This window comes from Verticillium alfalfae, genomic scaffold (assembly GCF_000150825.1).
Source record: "Verticillium alfalfae VaMs.102 supercont1.7 genomic scaffold, whole genome shotgun sequence".
NCBI classification, from domain to species: Eukaryota; Fungi; Ascomycota; class Sordariomycetes; order Glomerellales; family Plectosphaerellaceae; genus Verticillium; species Verticillium alfalfae.
The window spans coordinates 93,650-116,303 of NW_003315032.1; the positions used below are offsets into that span (position 1 = coordinate 93,650).

The 22,654-nt window shown below is 54.9% G+C and overlaps 8 protein-coding genes across 8 annotated transcripts in view; 4 read left to right on the forward strand and 4 right to left on the reverse strand.

Annotated features, from left to right (window-relative positions):
• Window positions 1-1,110, forward strand: part of VDBG_05866 (aminopeptidase) — a gene marked incomplete at both ends in the record, with an annotated part of 3,281 nt that extends 2,171 nt beyond the window's left edge. Inside the window, 3 exons of the mRNA XM_003003378.1 lie at window positions 70-174; window positions 241-672; window positions 859-1,110. Coding sequence (XP_003003424.1) covers window positions 70-174; window positions 241-672; window positions 859-1,110 — 789 coding nt within the window. The remainder of the gene's footprint in view (window positions 1-69; window positions 175-240; window positions 673-858) is intronic.
• Window positions 1,111-1,983: 873 nt separating this feature from the next.
• Window positions 1,984-3,616, forward strand: VDBG_05867 (enolase; the record flags this gene model as incomplete). The annotated part of the gene is made up of 3 exons (XM_003003379.1): window positions 1,984-2,591; window positions 2,651-2,750; window positions 2,800-3,616. 3 exons carry the CDS (start codon window positions 2,071-2,073, stop codon window positions 3,445-3,447), a joined length of 1,269 nt encoding a protein of 422 aa, XP_003003425.1.
• Window positions 3,617-3,676: 60 nt separating this feature from the next.
• Window positions 3,677-6,396, forward strand: VDBG_05868 (conserved hypothetical protein; the record flags this gene model as incomplete). Its single annotated transcript, XM_003003380.1, has 5 exons — window positions 3,677-3,725; window positions 4,060-4,735; window positions 4,812-5,126; window positions 5,183-5,500; window positions 5,571-6,396. 5 exons carry the CDS (start codon window positions 3,677-3,679, stop codon window positions 6,394-6,396), a joined length of 2,184 nt encoding a protein of 727 aa, XP_003003426.1.
• A 1,296-nt stretch (window positions 6,397-7,692) lies between these two features.
• Window positions 7,693-8,484, forward strand: VDBG_05869 (N(5)-glutamine methyltransferase MTQ2; the record flags this gene model as incomplete). The annotated part of the gene is made up of 1 exon (XM_003003381.1): window positions 7,693-8,484. The coding sequence occupies one exon, from the start codon at window positions 7,693-7,695 to the stop codon at window positions 8,482-8,484; it is 792 nt and encodes a 263-aa protein (XP_003003427.1).
• Window positions 8,485-9,088: 604 nt separating this feature from the next.
• On the reverse strand, window positions 9,089-9,612 carry VDBG_05870 (small nuclear ribonucleoprotein Sm D1; the record flags this gene model as incomplete). The annotated part of the gene is made up of 2 exons (XM_003003382.1): window positions 9,089-9,440; window positions 9,599-9,612. 2 exons carry the CDS (start codon window positions 9,610-9,612, stop codon window positions 9,089-9,091), a joined length of 366 nt encoding a protein of 121 aa, XP_003003428.1.
• A 409-nt stretch (window positions 9,613-10,021) lies between these two features.
• On the reverse strand, window positions 10,022-13,711 carry VDBG_05871 (glutamine-dependent NAD(+) synthetase; the record flags this gene model as incomplete). The annotated part of the gene is made up of 18 exons (XM_003003383.1): window positions 10,022-10,251; window positions 10,323-10,340; window positions 10,392-10,423; window positions 10,480-10,486; window positions 10,541-10,581; window positions 10,672-10,828; window positions 10,885-11,124; window positions 11,186-11,279; window positions 11,339-11,715; window positions 11,771-11,811; window positions 11,868-11,920; window positions 11,977-12,287; window positions 12,415-12,561; window positions 12,614-12,802; window positions 12,863-12,880; window positions 12,977-13,183; window positions 13,271-13,342; window positions 13,399-13,711. 16 exons carry the CDS (start codon window positions 13,122-13,124, stop codon window positions 10,169-10,171), a joined length of 1,956 nt encoding a protein of 651 aa, XP_003003429.1.
• Window positions 13,712-14,007: 296 nt separating this feature from the next.
• On the reverse strand, window positions 14,008-14,844 carry VDBG_05872 (polyphenol oxidase; the record flags this gene model as incomplete). The annotated part of the gene is made up of 1 exon (XM_003003384.1): window positions 14,008-14,844. One exon carries the CDS (start codon window positions 14,842-14,844, stop codon window positions 14,008-14,010), a length of 837 nt encoding a protein of 278 aa, XP_003003430.1.
• Window positions 14,845-17,543: 2,699 nt separating this feature from the next.
• On the reverse strand, window positions 17,544-21,307 carry VDBG_05873 (DNA-directed RNA polymerase I subunit RPA2; the record flags this gene model as incomplete). Its single annotated transcript, XM_003003385.1, has 3 exons — window positions 17,544-20,449; window positions 20,523-20,772; window positions 20,837-21,307. The coding sequence occupies 3 exons, from the start codon at window positions 21,305-21,307 to the stop codon at window positions 17,544-17,546; spliced, it is 3,627 nt and encodes a 1,208-aa protein (XP_003003431.1).
• Window positions 21,308-22,654: the final 1,347 nt, after the last annotated feature.

The window sequence follows — 22,654 nt, forward strand, 5'->3', positions numbered from 1 at the left end:
CAATTCAAGGCGCTGGTTTTCGGCGCCGCGGGCATGAGCGGCAACAAGCAAGTCATTGCGGCTGCACAGAACATGTTCAAGAAGTTTATGGACGAGGGAGATCGATCGGCTGTCCACCCCAACATCCGCGGTAGCGTTTTCTCCCTCAACCTGAAATACGGTGGCGAGAAGGAGGTAAGTCTTTGGACACCAATGCAGCTATTTACGAGTTTCTGTGCTAACAAATTGCCTTTCCCTAAGTATAATGATGTTCTCGACTTCTACATGCACAAGGCCAAGAGCAGCGATGAACGTAACTCTGCGTTGCGCACACTCGGCCAGTCGCGCAAGATGGTGCAGCAGACGCTTGATCTCTTGCTTAGTGGCAAGATCCGAGACCAGGACGTGTATCTGCCCATCGGCGGCCTGAGAGCCAGTCGCGAGGGTATTGAGGGGCTCTTTGAGTGGATGCAGAAGAACTGGGACGCCATCTCGGCCAAGTTCCCGGCATCATCGCCAATGATTGGCAACGTGGTGGCCTACTGCGTCGGCGGTCTGAGCACGCAGGCGCAGCTCGACCAGGTGACCGCGTTCTTCGAAAACAAGGGCACAGCCGGCTTCGACCGGTCTCTGGCGCAGGCGACGGACTCGATCAAGGCGAAGATGTCGTGGAAGGCTCGGGACACGGACGATGTGCGACAGTGGTTGGATTCACAGTAAAAAGGGTGGGGGCTTGGGAGACGAGAATCAACCTTACCAGTCCGCGATGTTATTAATAGCCAAACCTCTCTCTGTATCATACCATTTTTTTTTCTCTGAACCACCAGACATCAGGGAAACAGGTCCCATTAAGGGTCTTCCTGCTTTTGGGTGCGGCAGGGATCGGCAACAGCGGAGGTAGACCTGTACATGTATATACCCACGCCCGAGGTGATTTGCCACAGATGTGAGAGCTTGTGGCATCACGGCGTACGGCGTACGGCGTGCGAGAAACCCGAACCTGCCAAGGGAGGCTCTGAGAAGGGTCCATGGCCCCCAGTTGGAAAAGCCGCAGAATTTGATACCCAGCAAGCCAGCAAGGCGCTCCATCGAATCATGAGCGCTAGTGGTGGGGAGCTCAAGGAATGCTGATGAGCTAGGCGGCTAGGGTCTCGTTGAGGGGCGCCTACGGTACGTTGGTGCGTTGGTGCGTCGCTGCGTTTGGTGGGTTGCTAGGTCAGGCCATGCATGTTAAGCAGGAACCCTGGATGACTGCAAACAGACACGGAACGACAGGGTTCTCCGATAACGGCTCTGATGCTCAACACAGGAGGGGTCGGAGGGGCAGAGGCGAATGCATCACTGCCCCTCCTTACGGGCCCGTGCTCCCTTGAACTGATACAGTGCTCGTCTGTGGGCAGAAACCTACCTACCCCTCCATGAGGCGAAGGGGATGTGAGCGAGCGTGATGGAAAGCCACAGAAACCAAGGCCACGCTCCACGTCAGGGAAGGAGCATGAAGGTAAGGCGGTAGAGAGGTACCTGACATTGGGTACCTACCGACCGACCTTGCCTTAGATTGGCGCCTCCCTAGCTATCTACAGGTAAGCCCACCCCATAGAAATTCAGCTCTCTTGCAAAACACCTTGTCCCACCTACTTCTACTTCTTCCTCTTGTTTTGACACCGTACTCAACGATTCCAGTAAATCATCACCAAATCTACCAATCTCGGTCAGTTCAGCCCCCCTTTTCCCCCCACGTCATCACCGTCCATGTCATTACACATTTGACACACGGAGGAGTCCTACCCTGTTGTCCCAAGATCCTAGTTTCAATCCCGCCCCTCCCCCCACCATAGCTTCAGAAACGGCCCGTCGAGGCCTTCTGGTGCTTGCGGCAATTCTCACCGTCCGAGCTTCGCTGAGCGATTTCTGAAAAGGCTTGGTGTTTTCCTGCTGTCATTGGATCAGATCTGTTTGTTAATTTGCTTACAAGTCCCTTTCTCTCTTGCTGATACTTAACTTGGCTGGCTTGCCCCTCCTCGGTTCGTGTTCTGTTGCTGACCCCTCCCTTCTTTCGCATCAGAACCATTTTCTCCAAAATCGCCCAACATGGCCATCAAGAAGATTCACGCTCGCTACGTCTACGACTCCCGTGGCAACCCCACGGTTGAGGTCGACGTTCTCACCGAGACTGGCCTTCACCGCGCCATTGTCCCCTCTGGTGCCTCCACCGGCCAGCACGAGGCCTGCGAGCTCCGTGATGGTGACAAGGCCAAGTGGGCTGGCAAGGGTGTCCTCAAGGCCGTTGAGAACGTCAACACTGTCATTGGCCCTGCCCTCATCAAGGAGAACATCGACGTCAAGGATCAGACCAAGATCGACGAGTTCCTCATCAAGCTCGATGGCACCCCCAACAAGAACAAGCTCGGTGCCAATGCCATTCTCGGTGTCTCGCTGGCCATCGCCAAGGCTGCCACCGCCGAGAAGGGTGTGCCCCTTTTTGCTCACATCTCGGACCTCGCCGGCACCAAGAAGCCCTACGTCCTCCCCGTTCCCTTCATGAACGTCCTCAACGGCGGCTCCCATGCCGGCGGTCGTCTGGCCTTCCAGGAGTTCATGATCGTGCCCAGGTAAGCTCTCCCGATCCCGCGAATGCCGTCTGCAGACCATATTTGTTGACTCTCACAAGCGCCGCTCCCTCTTTCTCCGAGGCTCTCCGCCAGGGTGCTGAGGTCTACCAGATCCTGAAGAGCCTGGCCAGAAGAAGTACGGCCAGTCTGCCGGGCAACGTCGGTGACGAGGGCGGTGTCGCCCCTGATATCCAGACCCGCCGACGAGGCCCTCGAGCTCATCACCGACGCCATCGAGAAGGCCGGCTACACTGGCAAGATGAACATTGCCATGGACGTTGCCTCCAGCGAGTTTTACAAGGAGGACGCCAAGAAGTACGACCTCGACTTCAAGAACCCTGACAGCGACCAGTCCAAGTGGCTCACGTACGAGGAGCTCGCCAACCTGTACTCCGAGCTCTGCAAGAAGTACCCCATCGTATCCATTGAGGACCCCTTCGCCGAGGACGACTGGGAGGCCTGGAGCTACTTCTACAAGGCCCAGGACATTCAGCTCGTCGCTGATGACCTGACTGTGACCAACCCCATCCGCATCAAGAAGGCCATTGAGCTCAAGGCCGCCAACGCCCTGCTGCTCAAGGTCAACCAGATCGGTACTCTGACCGAGTCGATCCAGGCCGCCAAGGACTCCTTCGCCGATGGCTGGGGTGTCATGGTGTCCCACCGCTCTGGTGAGACTGAGGATGTCACCATTGCCGACATTGCCGTCGGTCTGCGTGCTGGCCAGATCAAGACTGGTGCGCCCGCCCGTTCCGAGCGTTTGGCCAAGCTCAACCAGATCCTCCGCATCGAGGAGGAGCTCGGCGACCAGGCCATCTACGCCGGCGAGAACTTCCGCAAGTCTGTCAACCTGTAAATCATGGTGGACCGGACAGCGGGTATAATCGGGGCGAACCCTGCAGGAGAGGTTCCCCCCCCCCCTACGGTGTGTGAAGGATGAGACGCCTATTCATGATGATGACCCAGGGACTGAACTCTGAAAAAAAGAATAATTAGCCTAGTCAATCGAGGACCAAATGACCCGCAAATTACGAGTAACACGATGCAGATTCTTGTGAGCATGACGGTGATGATGAAGCCCAAACATGTGGTTGGTCCTGCCCAGTTGTGGAAGCTCAGCAAGAGTCCTTATAGGTGCATATCCTCCTGAACCCCACACAAAGACTAGCGGGCGATTCAGGGATGGCACGCACCGCAGCGAAACCCAAAACCTGGAATCTCACCTTGTCAATCATGAATTCACAACAAGGCGAGATTCGCGAACAAATGGGTCTCTTCTCTTCATACATTTCTTCCCTTCTCATGATATCCTTTTTTGAATAACGACCACTTGTTTTCCCTGCTTCTCTAGCCTCAGTAGTAACCATCTTGGCACCTTCAGCCTGGATCTGGCCCCACGGCCTCACCTTAGCTTCATCTCACCCGCGTCGGCACACCTAGAACTTGCCCCCATACTGCTGCTGCACAGCACGTCATCGGCTACGCTGCATACCTACTTCCACGGCCCGGCAAGCAATGAGCGGGCGTACCCGGAACGGGACGCGCATCCAGCTACCGGCCCAGGCCGAACGGAGACCTCTCCTCGGGCGCCATCGGACAACAGACACGGATCTGCTCTACAGTTGCACCGCCAACAGCCTGCACAGCCACCTGCCCGTCTACACGAACATCCATCGCATACGCAGGGATATCATATCCATCGTCGAGGACTATCTCAGTCTCGAGCAGCTGCGTGATGTCAGGATCAACATCGCCGTCGTTCGGCCCCTGGTGGACAAGTTGTACGAACTAGACGACATTTCCATCGTCTACTGTTTGCTGGTCAATCGGGCCCAGTTCTTGTATGAGCAGTCTCACTTGAACAATCGCCACAATGTCAATTTCAGCCGGGCGACGCTCGCCGAGCTCGTGGCGACGAGGATTTTGAGGCGTTTTAGTGAGGACAATGAGGGCGCCGACGGCTTGCTCCTGCTGTCCAACATTCTGGTGGCCGGGTTTGAGCCCTTTCAGAACGCCCCGGAGGAGGTACGTGAAGAGGCCCAGGCAGCTTCCGACACGACCTACAACCGGACACTGCCTTCCTTGGAGATTGCCATCCTCACCGAAAGCAAGTACTTCCTGAGCTCGACGCCTTGTCAAAAAGTGTAGGTGTTGATCTGGGGCTATGGACTGAGGTCCGGCTGGCCCTATCTAGGCAATGCCGATGCTGATTGTTTGCAGTGTCGATGCCATTTATGAAGGGAGAATCATGTACACGCCATCAAGCTACATCGACATCATCCCTGACCACTATAAACACAAGCCAATCTCGCTCTACAACCCTCGTGAAGGCCCCATGCTGAATCAGTATCGCCTCATGGTACCGAGGACCAGGAACATCCTTGACGTACTCTCCTTCTTGATTCTCCTCTCATTATACCTCCTCGTCATGGCAGAACGCAGCCCGGAACACTTTGGGTATCTGGAGGCCTGCTTTGCTATTTATGCGTTTGGTTGGTCTCTTGATCAATTCGCGACTATTCTCGAGCATGGATGGTGTGTTGCTTCTCGCTTTGTTCTTTTGAAGAGACGTGACCCTAACGATGTGGCAGGCACGTGTACACGCAGAATCTGTGGTCCTTTCTAGATGTTACGTTTATCGGTATCTACGCCGTGTACGCTTTTCTACGCATTGATGGTGCATGGGTGGATGACCTGGTGCCCAAGCAGCAGGCCCTCGACGTCCTCGCCATGGCGGCGCCGGTCCTTGTACCGCGACTGGCTTTCAACCTGCTCTCGGACAATATTGTCGTCTTGTCGCTTCGCTCCATGATGGCTGACTTCTTCCTGCTGACATTGCTGTCCGCCTGGTGCTTTGGTGGCTTCTTGCTGTCGCTGCTCTGGCTTGGGGAGGGCAAGCATCCTCCTGTGTGAGTTTTCACTTTGGCAGTGTCTCTTTCCTCTATTTGAGTTTGCCCTGACTTGAAGCAGCGATATCAGCAAGTGGATGCTCTGGATCTGGTTTGGTCTCGACGGTTCAGGCATAGAAAAGTCGGTGCACTTTCATTGGCTGCTCGGACCTGTCTTGATGGTCGCTTTTGCCTTCCTCGGAAACACACTCTTCCTGACCATTTTGGTGTCCATGCTTTCGAACACGTTCAGCAAGATTGTGGCCAACGCTACAGCGGAGATTCAGTTCCGTCGCGCAGTGCTGACACTTGAAGGCGTCAAGAGCGACGCCGTCTTCTCATACCAGCCGCCGTTCAACATCCTGGCCGTCTTCCTATTGCTGCCTCTCAAATTCGTCGTCAGCCCTCGCTGGTTCCACAAGATCCACGTGGCCAGCGTGCGAACCGTCAACTTGCCGCTTCTACTCATCATCGCCATTGCAGAGCGGCGTGTCCTGTGGCCGGCAGAGACGTCGAAGAAGGAAGCGGCAAATCACCTGATTCCGAGGCTCAAACAGTGGTTCTGGGTCAACTGGCGCATCACGGCGCACCGTGACATTCGCGCCGTGTTTGACCTGCCGCCACCTGAGTCTGTCGAGGACGACATTGCCGTGGATGACGAGCTGACGCACCACCTCATCCGTCGCCAGTTCACGCGGCAGCAGACAAGCGACTCCATCCCCCAGAAAGGTCTCAACAGGCGGGACTCAATGTTCCCGGGAGTGACGCCGAGGTTGCGCGGGTCGTTCACGGGGAGCGAGGACATGCACGACGTCAACAGCCGGCTCGAGTCGGTTGAGGCTGCAACGGCGAGGATAGAGAGCAAGGCTGGCGCAACTGTGCGGAAACCAAAAGCGACAATTCCGAGTCCAATCTAGGCATGAGCGAGGCCAGCACTTTGCAGGATGCGGACTCGGGGGACGGCGATGAGGATCTTGATTAGGTGGGCTTCTGAGGAGACGCTGAGATGCTGTGATGTTGTGTTGGCCAGTGAATCTTTGAGTTTTCAGGAATAGGAAGCAACGACGCATTGGCGAATTGGTGCTTGCCGGAATTGCATCTGGGCAACACACGGACGTGTCTAATTATTGCTGCTCTCACTGGTTGGCAGGCAGGAGCTGTTTTGTCTTCACACTGGCGGGGATCCAACTTGTTCTTCACACAACGCATATAAAATCAGGCTCGAACAGGCCACCCAGAAATCAAGAAACATATCCTCCTGGACAGACTAACAAGAGAAACTCCCATCGAACCGAGTTTTACCTACGAACAGAATTTGACCAAGCTGGCTCCTACGACCGACGACCCGACCATTGACATCCCGCCTAACATATCTGAATATCCCATGTGCGAGGTCAGCCTCCATCAGAACACGCACTGCAAGTGCCGTTGGGGCGAGATCGCCATCCCCTGTGCGCCGGGCATGGGCTTCAGCACGTGTGGACAGATCGGCAGCGGTTTGGCGCGCCGGACACCGACCTGGCAGTCGAGCGTGTACCGACTGTGTCCGGAACACGGCTGGCAAGGCTTATATGATCGGAACCAGGTGCGCATGATCGCAAGTGTGCGGAGGGGGGTCAAGCTGGGGTCGGGCCCGAATCGGCAGGACACAGGATGGGAGTTGCCTTGTGCCGTGATGTAGGCGCAGGCGATGCCTTCTTTCCGCAGACCGCCGAACTTCCCAGAACGCCAAGAACCACATGATTCTGATGCTTGGTTGAAGGCCTACATATCATAGTCTTGTGGCTCTATTCACTCTACAGAATGGCCTGAAAATGGCATCGGCGCTCGCGTGACTCCCTAGGTGCTAGTTGCGCCGTGGCATGTTTGGAGCGAGTGAGGGCGACCATGGATGAATAGATGATATGAATGAAGAGCTTTCAAGTTTCTGTCCCTTAGAGTCTCACTTGCGAATTGTCTGGCTTAACATGGTACAGGTTGACAAGGGGTGCTGTGTCATGCAAGCCGTTGGTGGTCGTTTACGACAGCTCAACACCAAAGGTCCCACATCTCCTCACCTGAAAATCTCAAGCTCACGACTTGACCTCTCACGACTTCATAGACAACGAATCAGCACCTCATACACGCGAAACTTCCTCATCCGAGTCGTTCACAATCCAAATAGCGCGCAAAAGCGCAGAATTAGAATAAGCAAACATAAGTAAACGGCCAAAATGCTTCCGACACCAGATACGTCCCATGTTCCCTACAGCCGTGTGTACGAGCCCTCGGAAGATTCGTACCTCTTTCTCGACACTCTTTCCAGCGCCACCGAGACATCATTCCTCCAGCGTCGCTTCGCCGGGTCACCGCCTCACGTGCTCGAAGTCGGCCCAGGCTCAGGCGTCGTCATCGGCTTCGTAGCCGCCCAAGCACAGCACATCTTCGGAACCCACGCCATCCTCACATCGGCCATCGACCTTAACGCCTTTGCGTGCCGCGCCACCAACGCGACGGTCCTGCGCGCCGTCGCCGATAACCCCGTCACCGCCGCCCCTGCCTGGCTCGGCACCTCCATGGGCGACTTGACCGCGCCCTTGCGCGACGCGTCGGTCGACGTCCTCCTCTTCAACCCGCCCTATGTCCCGTCCGAGGCGCTGCCTGTGCCGCCGCCGCCGCCTGTCGGAAAGGCGGGCGAGGGGAGTGAGGTGCTGACCTCCGTGACGGATCGCACGCCGACGTACGATGAGGACTCGTACCTCCTCGCCCTGTCGTATGCCGGTGGCAAGGACGGCATGCAGACGACCGACAGGCTCATCGATGCGCTGCCGAGGGTGCTCTCGGCGAGGGGCTGCGCTTACGTGCTTCTGTGTGCGCAGAATAGGCCCGAGGAGGTCAAGGCGAGGATACGGGGGCTTGGTAACGAATGGAGAGTTGACAAGGTCGGCGACAGCGGGAAGCAGGCGGGGTGGGAGAAGCTGCAGATCATCAGGGCATGGAGGGAAGCGCGCGCGACGGGGGCGTGAGGAGACAGCTCTTGTGGCGCTATCTGGTACATGATCATAGTCATGACTGCCACATGTGCCACTCCAGCACCATTCTCTAGACAGTGTTCTCAACCTTGAGCAAAATTGGCCTCGTCACTCTATAACATGCAAACCGTTCATTGGAGTCTCGTCAAGTCCGGGCAGGGAGAGCGGATCATGAGGCATAAGATGTGCCAAGGACAAAGAGAATCGCCTCACATGCTGTTGATATCCAGAAAGCGGTCGCCGCAGCGGCGGCAGATGTAGTATTGAGTCTCGTCGTTGTGGTTCTCTCCCAAACGCCAAAACAAGCATCCCAGTAGCGTCTCTTAGCAGTTGTGCCTTTTTCTTCTGCCTGGCCTACGCCGAGAGTTTGACGGCAAGGCCCCTCCATAGAAGCTTGCGCGCCGTGACCGCGTTCCGTCTTACGAAGCCGCCGACGCTACGCGCGGGTGGCACATACCAGGCCGACGTCAGGTCCGCCCTCACCGCCTCTGTGAAGCCATGGCACGAGCGCCCACGGCTGCCAGCGCACCCATCACGATCCAAATACCCGAGTCGCGACAGCGGCGGCCCCCTCCGTCGCCAGCCCTTCTTCATCGCCTCAGCCGCGTCCCCTGCCGCGTCCCCTTCCGCGTCCCCTACCCCGGGGCCCGCCACGAGGACCGCCGCGGCCGCCCCTGTCGGTCTCCTTCCTCGCCTTGTTCTTCGGCTTGGGCGCGTCGTCGACGAGCAGCGTATCGAGCGGCAGCGAGTCGGGCAGGATAAAGTATCGAATCGTCGAGCCGCGAATGTTCATCGTGTCGAGCGCAACGGGGTCCTGACCCTTGGTCGTCATCTTGACTATGCGGAGAGCCGTGTTCATCTGCGGCGAGACGGAGGAGATGGTGCCGTTGACGATGGTGCCATTCTTGAGCTCGATCGTGACCGTCTCGTTGGCACACTTCATCAGGAACCTAACCGAGACCACACCTCGTCAGCCTTTCATCTGCATATTCTGCCAGCGGCGGCTCGGGCATCATCGCAAGCTCTGGTTCAGAGCAAGGCGGGGGAGGGGAGGGGAGGGGAAGAAGTGGTGGTTCCTGCTGTGAGCGAAAGCTGGGGATGGACATACCTGACGAGCTTCATGGTGCCTTTAGGTCAGGATCAATTGCCTGGGTGTGTGCGTTGTGGCTGTTGCCTTGCTTGATGGGGCGCGACGTCTCGAATATTGGACGTTGTCGCGGCTGGCGGTGTTGCGAGGCAGGAATAGTGCACCGAAGCAGCAGCAGCAGCGCCAGCCTCAAGCCGTCAAGCCGCTAACCAGGGACGACCCCAAAAGGCTAGGTGGGTGGGGCATGTTCATAATCACGTGATACGAACCTCGCCATGAATGTTGGGGCAGGTACCTGACCTGGAGAAATATTGATATTACATCGAAAGGGAAAAAGAGAAATCTTGGCTACGTTTTTCCAAAGGTCGTCAGACTCTCCCGAATCTTCCGTGTAGCGCATTGGGATACGCTCCCAGGCGCGTTGGGGCCGTCTCCACGGACATAAGAACACACCTCGCCTCACAAGCAGGGCATTCATTCATCTCCCGAACAAGGCGCGTACCTGGCACTTACAAGGCATAAATACGTCTGCGTATTGTTAAGATTGTGCCAAAACTTACACTATTCACCCTAGCCATGATGTGTGGTTGCTCAAACCTTCTTCCGGGCCTTTTCTACACGCGCGAGCTCCTTATCAATCCTCTTGAAGCTCCAGCTCTGCCAGAACGAGGGATCTGGAGTGTGTTGTTAGTCAACGGACAAGCTGCACGCAGCTAGCGCCAAAGTGAGGTGGTGGTGAACTAACAGAGGAAGGGCCTCAGGTCTAGCATGTTCGGTTAGCATGTAGAACAGTCTTCATAATGAGGCAACGTACCGAATCGGTTATCATCGGGCGAGTAGTCATTACTATAGTCCTAGTCAGTGTTCTACGCCACCATGAAGGCTCGGTACATTGTTCCTACCAGTGCACTGCAAAAAGTTAGCTTGCGAGAAACCACCAAAAGTTGAACTGATAAAACTTACAGGCTGGTGTGAGGGTGGTAGCCTTGTGACGCGTGATCGCACTATCCTCTAGTTAGCAGTTCTTCGCGGACCAGACCTGGTCGCCTTCTGCGCGGCAAGGGGCTTCAACTCAGTTGCGGAGGGAAACATACTAGTGCACGAAGAAGAATTTGACCTTCTGCGCAATTTCTGCGGGCTCAAGCATGGGATTTTCATCCTCGGGACCCTTTTCTCGGTCCTTGCCCCAAACATGGACGAGGTGCTGCCACATGGAAAGCGGTCCCATCTTCCTCTCTTTGCGGAGGCGGCCTAGGTTCATTCTGTCAGCATTCACCAACCTGTCAGTGGTCTCATGAATGCCATACCAAAAACGGTCAATTCAGCGTATGACATTCCCATGTCCGCTTCGTCTGACTGGACGTAGTCCTCGGTCACGGGCTCTAGTTCAGCAGTAGGCGTCGCAGTCAGGAACTCCTCGAGGCACGGCATTTCAAATTGAACCTGGGCCCACGCAATGAAGCGTTTTAGGTCCGCCTTGTCGATGGATCCGATAGGGTTGATGTCCGCGGACGAGCAATCGTACTTGGTGAGGTAACCTCTCAGTGCTGTACCATCATCAGTCCTGCTTAAACAGTTCGACACCGATAAAGAGAGAGTGATGCGTACCCTCGCCAACATTGGCACTTCCAAGGACAAGCAGGCCGCCTCCACCCGCCAGCTTGCGTGTTGTCGGAAGGATCTGGGCGAACTCGTAGGCAGTCTGGTACGACACCGTTAGTCGAGATACCCGTCAAGTTTTCAACCAGGTGTCTGTCATACCACCATCCGCGTGCGTGCTTGAATGTTCTGCAGCATCAAATTTTCTGATTCAGTTCCACCCTCCACCTTAAATTTCGCGTCAAAGCCGAGCGAAGACTTGACAAGATCCTTCTGCGCTTGGTAGACAGAGTCAATGTCCAGGTTGATGTGATAACTGCCCATGGCCTGGGAGAGATCCTTCGCTCGCTGGCGCGTCTCATGAGAGCTTTGCTTCGACATTCCCATGTAGATCGTGTGGAGAACACGGTTGCACAGTTCCTGGGGCGTCTTCGGTAGGGGAGCGTCGCCAAACATGCGCTTGACTGTAGCGATGACCGTCTGGTTGTCATCCGTGATTGCAGAGATGACGAGCCGACACATCGAGAAGACAGACACAGCTGGTAGCAAGTCTTAGTGGGGTCCAGAGGGAGCTCAGCGTAGAGAACCACTCACTTGTGGCACATGAGTCCAGGCCGCCTGAAAGAGGAGCAAGACTAAGGAATGTCGTCAGACGCGGTGGGAGGGAACTTATCGATCCGATGAAACTTACTATCCCGCGGACTTGCTCCGGGCCAGGTAATCCCAAAGGTAACAACCGGCGCACTTGAAATTTCGTCAGCATTCACGGAAACGAATTCGGCCGAAAAGGGTTCACGCACGAGAGCAACTTCTTCCTCAACCGAATGGAACCTCGCTTCCCGAGTCAGGGTCGGCCGGCGGTAGAGGTCCATATCATCCTCGTCTGGGCTCATCTCGAAAGAGGTCTGAATCCTATGATACTTCTGGGTGCTTCGCGCTGCCTGTAGCGCTCGAGACATGCTCGAACGATAGGCTCGGACTTCCTCAAGATCAACGGTTGCAGTAACGACGTCCACATCATTGAGTGAAAACTGAGGGCTTTGCGCGAGCACCTCTCCGTTACAGAATATCATGGCGCAGCCGTCAAAATACAATCTCTCACCGTCGCCACCTATGAAACCCGTCAGCCTAACATTTGGGGTGTTGTATCGCAGACATGAGGTGTGACAGAACAGCTCGGGAGCGTGCCTGCATCTGACCCAGTATCAAAGTAGTTCCATGCAGGCTAAGATAAATACCTTGGACGTTTGAGTACACATATACACCTCCGCACTTGCGAGTGGCTTCTCCAATGAGCTTAAGTCGCACATCGAGCTTCTGGAGGCTGAAATGGCTGGCCGAGCTGTTGGTGATAATCTCCACGCCATCCAGGGTCATCGGGATATCTAAGGAAGACTGTCAACAAGCTGTACGCAAACAATATCCTGAGGTGCTCACGTGGTGCCTGAGGGGACCACATCTCCTCGCAGGTCTCCGCGCCAAAGCAGCTGTCGGGTGTGCTGACGACGCAATCGCCAAAGGGCACATGCGTGGCCCCCTGGAGCTTCTGCAAGCCCTTCGGCAGGTGAAACTCTTCCCACTCTGTCTGTCGAAGCCACGGGGTGAAGTAGCGCATCTCGCGGTAATCTAGCCTGTTAGCATGGAATTCGTCTGGTCACCGGCGATGCGGTAGAAGGGCAGACTAACTGCCGTCATTTGCCAAATCTGTTTTCAAGTTAGCCGTTGTTCACGTCATCGCTTAAAAAATCAAAGCAAGTTCATCGCAAGGGAAGCTCGATATCATGCCGTTGCCATACTTACGCATTTTAGGGCGGATGAAGAGGATCTTGCCATCAAGGCATACTACCCTACAATTGTAGTTCACATTGCGGTGAGTAACGGGAAGACCGATATCCAGGAGAATTCCATGACAATCCTCATCTGATAGAATCCGAACCAACATCTCCATACAGTGGAGATAGAGATCTGGCTCTAAGAAGTGGTCATTGCAAGAGTAGCCTGATATCTCTAGCTCCTGCGGTCAAGGGTCAGGCGCCTGTGCAGAAACATGTAGACCTCGTACGCCGGCTGGGTAAGGGATGGAGTGTCACGCACCGGTCCGACGCGGAGTCTTGCTCCGGAAGCTTTCGCTTGACGGATTGAGTCGATAATCCTCTCGGTGTTACCCTGTCATGAGCAAGTAAGCTGGACGCGCCTCAAACCACATTTCCAGAGGGCAGTACCTCAAAATCTAGCGCCCATTGTCTCAGCGAGCAAGCGGCGACGGTTACGAGACGGCCCATGGCGGAAAACCTTCGTGTCAAGCGACTCTTTGGAATGAGCTGGATGATTGGCACTCGGAACGAGTCACCGAGGTCTTTGGCGCCGCAATCGGATCCCTGGCAGTGAAGCTGGTTCGATAGGTCTGTTAGGTCCGTCAATTGAAGCTAGAAGTTCAATTCAGAGACTGCAGCAGTAATTATGCGGAACTTCCAATAGCACGAAATGAAGCGGGCGAACCTTGAATCTCAAAATGTTGTTGATGACCGTCAAGGTGGATGAGTGAATCACCGCATTAGTCACCTTGACTTCTCCATCACGCCCCACAGTGCCACATCAGCTGGCTGGTGACACACATCAATCTCATCAACCTCGCTTCATTTGATCTCAGTGTCAAGGCTACTACCACATAGGCGTCTCATCTTGATTCGAATGTAGTTCCGATAAGAAATATCAATTTGCGACCCAATTGTTACTTTGGGGTCTATCTATCCACTATCTCTCCCGGAAAATACATACATGGACGTCAAGAAACCGCCACTGACACACAATGATCTGATCATACTGCAGCTTCAACACACCATATTAAACCTCGTCCTCACTTGGCCCCAGCTCGGAAGCTCCCACTCGTTCATCGCCATCTTCACGTCGGAGCTAGCCACCTCTACACACAGTCCTCTCACTTGCCGCGCATCAACCGCAGTGCTATTGTGCCCGACGATCCGGAACTGGAGATTGTCCTGGAGGAACTTTGTCACCTCAGTTTGATCAAGCCGTCCCAGGAACCTCTGATCGACCGCCTTGAGCAAAGCTTTGGTCAATGGCACCGTGCCTGAAATGTGATTCTCGGCTCCCATACGTGGCATAGCGAAGACACCCATTGTTCCAACAAGATTCGACGACGCTTTCCAGGAGACCACGTCCTGAGGGACTGAACCCAAGAAGAAGAGGACGGAGAAAGATCCGTTTAATGCCCCATTGATGACGCGAACGTTGGCAAGCCATTCGGTGTACGCTCCCCGTTCCAGCTCGAGCGGGGGCACGCGTGGCTCTGCTTGGGGAGACAGATCCGGGATACGATTCGTGATAGCGTTGGTGACTTTCGCATGCCATTGGAGCCAGTTTGTACCTCTGTCCGGAGAAACGTGCCAATCCATGCGCTTCTGTTTTCGGGCCAACATGGAGGGACTGGACGAGCCGTATAGGCGGTTTATGGCCAAGCTCACACGGGCTCGGTCGTCCATATCCACCCCTGAGATCCCTGCCATGCTGAGACCTGATGTTTCGGCGTAGGTGTACCCAAAATCTTGTGTGTATCGTGCCGTGTCTGAGTTCCAGAATTGACCATCGACGTTGGCCAGAAATGGCGTGAGGCTGGACGAGCTGTTCTGCATCAAGCCTCGCGCCATGGTGTAAGTTGGGACTGTAGTGTTCTGCTCCGTCACCCATGATCGTGGATTCAATACTTGCCACATGGCAAAAATCCGATCCACCATGGTGTGATGGAGGAAGAAAACGGGATCAAAGGCCGAGTATTGAAGGTAGAACAAGTGACCCCCATGCCCAACCTCGATGTGTATCTCGTCATGTAAGGACTCGAGCGAGTCAAATTGCGACGAGTCAGTCCATTCACCCCAGCGTTTATTGCTGAATGGACCGTAGTCGCGATAGTTGGAGAAGAGGTTGAAGAGCCGTTCTTGCAAGTTTGGGAGCGCGCGATCAACGGCTTGCGCGGACTGAGTATTATTCGACGTGTTTCCTACCGGGGATCTTTTCGTCTCAGTCCATTGGGAAAACTGGAAAATCTGTCAGAGCTTCTGGTCTTGTTAGGAAACACCCCAATTGCTTACATCCCCCCAGCCGAAGACTTCAGGGTCCAGGGGTCGAAATTGGTAGCTGAAGAGGGGATTGGCAATGAGTTGTTCGCCATTGGGACCGTATACAGATAGAGCTTCTCGTCGGAACTCGGGTATATAAGCACTTTCACCAGGATCTGGGGTCACAGCCCAGTCCCAGTACGGAATGCGAAAGTCTGAGGCTGCCGCTTCGTATGCTGCTCTCTCGATGGGGTCCTTGAACCATGATGCAATCAGTTGAACGAGATGGAAGAGAACTTGCTATTCTATGATTAGCAGAGATTCGCATCATGTGCCAGATCATATCATTGCAGGATGTACCGATATGCCTCAGGTAACATACTTCGTACAGGGCTAGATAAGGGCGATGCCAGGTGGGGAAAAGAATAGACATATGGGCACAGTAGCCATGACTGGCACCGTCAGTCACGCCCTCGACGCCATTCCACGGGACAAACGGGACTCCATGAATGCCTGAAGCAACGCCGGTGTGAGTTGATGGTAATTTATGAGGGAGCGTGGAAGATTCACCTGTAATTTGGTACCATGAGAGCTCCTCATCCTGGTCGGTGTGCTGCATCATACTCAGAGCGAGAATGTAGAGATTCCATTTGCGGGAATTCCGTTTCATATCCCGAATCTCTGGACGAACAGGTATGCTGCCATTCACCGCTGGGAGGCCGGAGACCACGATTGGCTGTTCATTTTGCCGTTTTACCAAAGGGCCTATATCAAACCCGTAGCCATAGGGGCCCAGAATGCCTCTCGAGGCTTGAACAGCCAGGGCAAAGGACAAAAGCGTGGTTGCCTGAATAGAAACACGCAGAAGCATGGCGTTTAAGATTGAGGAGCGTCTTTTCTGTAAAAGTCGAAAGAAAGTGGCGGATAGCGCAAGTGATGCTCAGGTAGGGTTGGGGAGCTTTTGAGCTGTCGCAACCCCGAGTCCGATGAAGGCCAAGTCTGTGCAGAATTCGACAAAGATGACCGTCCTTGGGACGTAGAAAAATGTCGGGCGGTATCGCGTCGATGCCGTGGTCTCATTCAGGCGGGCGGCGGCTGCATGCTCAATGTATCAAGCCGTTCAAGGGTAGGGGGTAACCAGGGCGAGTCTTCTGCAGAATGAGAACGGATCGTAAGACACAAGATCCAAGATAATCAAAACTTGATCTGTTTCTGAAGGGGAAGTCTCAGGGTCAAATATCACCAAGAGCTGTCACGCTTGCCCTTGCCGGTGTATCGGTGCTTACAGTTGAAAACGTGGGCGGCCTCTTACGATGGAAGTGGCGACGCGCGTCTGCCCCGAGATCTAGCCGGATGCGCGAAGCAGAAGAATGGATGTAGCTCATGGGAAGAGGAAGAATCCCAGGCGATAGAAGGCTGAGGAGGTGGAAGGTATGTTCCGAAAGCATTTGCTTCATCTGGTGAGTTCTTTCCCCCGAATATCGCCAATCTCACCGTTGCTCCTGAGCAAACAGAAATAAGAGAATTCTCAGTCAGATCTCCGACTACCAGCAGGTCAAGTACCTCTCTCTGGCTTTAAAAAAAACCAGGAGAAAGAAGTCTTTACGCATCCTTTGCCGTTGCTCTCGGTTTGTACCCTCCCCAGTTTGCCCAACGTTTTCCATACTGATGCCCCCATACTGACCACCTGAGTCGACTTTCACGAGAGCCTTATCAGAGTCAGGGCATAGAGATACAAAGCATCAACTTTGAGTTCCCTTGCTACTTGATGACTATTCTGCCTATCGCTGCGAGCACTTGCCTGCGTTGGCTTTGTGTGCCAGAGGCAAATGATCACGTAGCTGTTGTATCATCCACACACGCAGATAAGCCTATTTGAATTCTTTCCAACCACCAACACAAAGTCCTTGAGGGATTGTCTCATCAATCAACGTTCGGTAACCTACAGATCTTGCGTCGCCCTTCGCACCCAACCAAGCCTCATCCTGAGAGGTCAAGTCTTGCCTACACGGCTACCTGCGTCCCGATATGCAATAACTCTGCGCTGCCTCTCCTTCTCCACATCGGTACACTGGTAGCACGAGATGGTTCGTCAAGCCATTCATCCTCTTACCTTTTAAGATTTGCGTCCGAGTTGGTCTGCCTAGTCTGACCGCACACAGATCTGAGCATTGCACAGCAGCAAAACAGCCACTTGCTGCGAGACACAGTAGCAAGTGACTTTCTTTCCATTCCGTTGTCGTGAAAAAAGATATATTGATACAAAGTCCAAAGTCGTTCAAACCCCAATGTTACGCCTTGCCCAAAACGCCATCCAATGCCTTCATCGGTTTCAGCGCCCCCTTTCTCGGCGCATCCCGTTGGTCCACGCGATACTTGAGCTTGACACCCATGGCCGCCAGCTCGACGTCGAGGTACTTGAGCGCGCCCGGCACGACTACAACGGTCGTGTTGTCGCCGCCCACCCACTGGTTGCCCTGACCGTCCTCCCAAATCTCGCCTTCGATGCTGTCGCCCTCGAGGTCGGTCTCGTCGAGCCGTTTGGCGCAGCTGCGACACCGCACCGTGCTGATCTGCTTCTTCTTACCGACGAACGGCGACACGGTTGGTTGCACCGAGAGGAACGAGCCACACGACCGACAAATCCAGGACTTGGTGTAATCCGAGCAGTTGAGCAGACGATCCTGCAGGAGGAACGCTGTGCCGTGCGCCAGCAGGGCGTCGCGCTCCATCTCACCGACACGGATACCACCACCCTTCTTCCTGCCCTTGATAGGCTGCCCGGTGGTCGGCACCACGGGACCCGTCGTTCGTACCTGGTACTTGTCGTTCACCATGTGACGCAGTCGCTGGTAGTACACGACACCAATATAAATGTCGGCCGAAAGCTCTTCTCCTGTGATGCCCGAGTACATGGGCTCGTTTCCGTGGTAGTTGTAGCCCGCCTTCATCAGCTGATGCCCAAAGTAGTCGGCCGCCGTGTTCTCCTCGTTGAACTTGAACGGCGTCGAGTCCTGTGCCAGGCCGTGTAGCGCGCCCGCCTTGCCCGCTAGCGACTCCACGAACATGCCGATAGTCATGCGCGAGGGGAAGGCGTGCGGGTTGATAATGGTGTCAGGCTGCATGCCAGATTCAGTGAAGGGCATGTCAGTGGCAGGCCACTTTTGCGAGGCGACACCCTTTTGTCCGTGACGAGAAGAGAACTTGTCACCGATGACGGGGGCACGAGGAACGCGGAGCTTGATCGATACAGTCTGCGCCGGCTCATTGCCGTTCTCGCTGCCGATGATGCGCACCTCCTCAATGAACGCCTGTTCCGACTCCTTGTACTTCTCGTATTGCGTCTGGCCGTCGAGGTTGGTCAGATTGCCGTTGAAGTCTGCGGTGACGGTGTGATAGGCGCAAAGAATGTCTCCCTCCTGGACCATGCGGCCGACGTACGGAAGCCCGTCTTCGTCGAGCATGCTGCGGTACTCGCCCTTGACGAAGCTGTTGGGGGCGAAACCGAACAGCTTGGTGACTTGCTTGGCAGTACGACTTCTTGAGTCATCCTTGAGTGAAACCTTTTTCACCTTGTAGATGGTACCGTGTCCGAATCCGCGCTCGTGTGAAGACTTGTTCAGAATCATGGCATCGTCCATGTCGTAGCCGGTGTACGAAATGACGGCAACAACCGAGTTCATTCCGTTGGGGAAATTGTCAAAGCCGTACTCATTATGCAGTGGCGACCTGACAACAGGCGTCTGTCCGGTCTGGATGCGGTAGAGCTTGTTGTCAGTTCGGTGTGCCAGAGCCGTCGCCGGTGTGCCCATCGTCTGCTTGCCCATCTGGCACTGGTACATGTTTCGAGGAGATTGGTTAAAGTCAGAGAAGGGTGTCATGTTGGCCAGAATGGACAGCATATTGGTCGGGTCAAATTCGACGTGCGTGGACTCGCCGGAGATGATCTCCTTTTCCACGACGGCGATGGACATGTACGGCTGCTCATGGGGCCCGACATAATCTTGTTTCTGGAGGGGGAGGTATTTGACAGGCCTGACCATGCGGGCCGCCTTGGATGCAATGTACAGGCCGGGGTAGGAGCCTCCGTTGGAAGGAGGCACGTAGCCGATCTCGAGCTCCAAGGGCACGCCGTGTGTACCCTCGACCTTCCAGTACCGCAGCGTGTCGGCGATGCGAATAGACTCCTGGGGCGTAGAGAAGCCCAGCACGCGACCGTCGAGCATGACAACAACACTCTCGTCGGTGGCGGCACTGGACGTGCTCACGGCTCCCATTTCAGCTACCAAGGCAGGTAGAGTTGATGTGTCAACGGGATCCGTCATGATTCTACACTTGTGGGCAAGATGATTCAGCAGACCGCAAGGAGAACCATCGGGGGTGTGCACCGGACACAAGAAACCCCAAGATTCGGGCAGAAGCTTTCGGACCGTTGTGGTCTTGAGTTCCGCGAAGAAAGCACCACGATGAATCATCCGGAAGTGACTGATGAAACGCAGGAAGTTGAGCTTCTCGGCCACAACGGTGTAGCCGGCGGTCTGCTGGAGATCGAGACCAGACGGGCTAGTGAGATTACCGGTCGACATGAAGTATTCGAGGCCAGAGCCAAGGCTCTCGTTCGCGAGTCGGAAGATGGTGGCAGGGAAATCCTTTTGGAAATCCTGAGAAGTAAACGTCTTGGCGGGGAATTTCCTGTGGTAATCGCGCAGCGATGCGCGGACAGCCGTGGAGAGGAATTCGTCGAGGCGCTCCTTCAAGATCATGCCGTAGAGGAAGCCGCCGAGAAGAACCTCCTGGTTCTGGATGGCATCAGGGTTGTCCACCGAGCACTCGCCAGCAACGAGTGCATACAACTTGCGGATCATGAACAGCAGCATCTTGAATTTGTCGCTGTCTTGTTGTTCCGTGACGTCGACATTTCCTAGATGTACGAGCACGATCCTTTTCAAGAACTCGGTACCAACATCGTAGTGGGACATAGTATCGGGAACGCCCAAGACAACGCGGAACTTTTCACCAAGATACGCTCGAGTCTCTGTCTTTGTGTAGAGGCCGTAGCTGGTGTAGGTACGCAACAAGAGCTCGACGCGGTCGGTCAAAAATGTGTTCTGGGCAGACTTGGAGCCCTTGGAACCAATCAACCCCTCAAAGATTTCGCGGTCGTTCGTCTCGACGAGGGCCTTGAGGATCATCATGACTGGAACGAGGTATTCGTTTTCCGCCAGAAAAGCGGGAATGTCATGTTTCGTCGGTAAGATAAGTGCCAAGACCGTTGGTTGAGAAAGGTTTCGTCGGGCCTAACTGAGCGAAGGAATGAATGCCGTGAGGGCTGTAGCCGGCGCCACGGGTTGGCGAAGCTGGGTCGGTAGATGGCATTGGGAAATTTCGTCGGTTGACCTGGAGCAGTCGAATGATCTTCTCGATACCGTTGACGATGAAGTAGCCGCCTAGTTCTTCGGACTCTTCTTTCCTCTTCACCAGCAGATCGGGCGAGTTGCCCTCGAGATGACACCGGTTTGACTGTGAGAGGGTGAGTTAGTGCGCTCTGGAGAACGAGACGGCGTAGACCCGTGATTTGGCTTACCTTGACCATTATGGGCATCTGTCCCAGATCGCGTGTGAACTCCTTGGCATCGCCATCATTGATGCGGAACTCGAAGGTGGCGGAGAGCTTGCCACGATAGGTGACGTGCCGTTCTCTGCACTCGGCAGGGAAGATCTCCCGGGTTTTGGCGTACTTATTGGAAGGCGGCAGTTGTGACTTTTGAAGGCTTACGCCCTTGTAGCGGATGGTCAATTTATTCCTCTGGCCTTGAGGCGTCCGATCGTCGCCGTCGAGAAATGTCTTGGTGCCAATATCGGCCAGGCCGTGATCGAGCAAACTCGGCTTGCCATCGTTGCGGAACAGGGCATTGAAGGACTCGATGTGTGGGCTCACGGCTGCCTGGAGCGCAGGGTAGGCGGTGTGATCCTTGGGAGGGTTTTTGAAAAGATTTTCTCGCCGCAGCGTATTGTATTCATGGTCCCATTTCGTGTTGGTGGCGGAGGGAGCCATGGTGCCTGATCCGGGTCGGGGGGATGGATGATTGGAAGGCGGGCAGATGGTGATAAAAGGCGGCGCAAAGACTCTAAGCAGCGCCCCAAGTTGGCCTTGAGTGCATGCGCAAATGCTGTCGTCGCAGTTGGGCAGCGCGATCAGCAAATCGTGAGCCAAAAGCCTTGCTTGGTGGGTGTCTAGACAGATGCTCGAATGGCGAGCAGTAGACTGCACGATGAATTCAAATCGGCTCGGGAGCTCTCTGCGATAAGACAGTGGAAAAAAAAAATTGATGGCGGGGAGTGATTCTACCAAATGGTTGGACGGATAAGAGACGGGAAGCTGTCGATGGCCCCACCGTGAATGTTCTGATAACGATAGACCCGCTGCCGCCTGTAACATGCCGTACATTGGTACCATTTCCGGCAAGCTGGGCCTCTGACAGGTTCTGAAGTGGACGGAGCATCCACCTGCCTGATCCCATGCTCATACAGCCGTCTTTATCCTCGAGCATGAGAGGCACATCAAACAATAGAAGACATTCGAAGGATGGGCCTGTTTGGGAACACTCATTTCAACGCAGCTTAAACTCACCATACCGCATGCATATTACATTGGTCAACTTGGCAATCGAGATTCTACCGTCATGGTTGCCAAGAAGCAAAATTGTGCACACACTTGAACTACCTACCTAGGTAAGGTAGCCTTCATCTCAGGGTGGCTAACATGGTGGGGAGCAGCTTGGATCTGGAGATCTGTGTCATTAACTCCTTGTCTCACAAGAGACCGAAGTGGACCGTTTTTGCTTGCAGGCTCAAACACACACGAGCTCCTGGTACGCCCGATCTCATGTTCCGAGTTGGCGTATTGGCCCATTGCATCAAGTTCGCCGTCGCTGAAGTGATGAAGCTCTCGGCCGACTCGGTGGCTGGTTAGGTCGCATACCCGGTCCGCCCCATCTAGACATCCCACCATGGTTGAGGCCACGCGCACTAACGCCGCCCGTTGCCGACCAGGACGGAAAGCAGTGAGGCATGCTGCGTGACCTGCAGCTCGACCCCAACCGGCCGACACAAACACACGCGCGCGCTCACACACACACACGCACACACACACACACACGTAACCATTTTGGTTGCCAGTCTGCTGCGCAAGCCCCCTCGCAGGCTGCGACGCCTGGTGTTCACTGTACATTTCTGTCCCAGTGCCTCAGCATGCAGTCACCTCGACGTATCATATTCATGTTGAGGCGCCCTGCAGACAAGTTGAAAGACAGGGTAGGGTGGCACCCTTACTACCTCACCTTGTTACGTCCCTACGTACCAAAGTAGCGAGGCTACACCTTAAGCTGGCGGCTCATCTGGG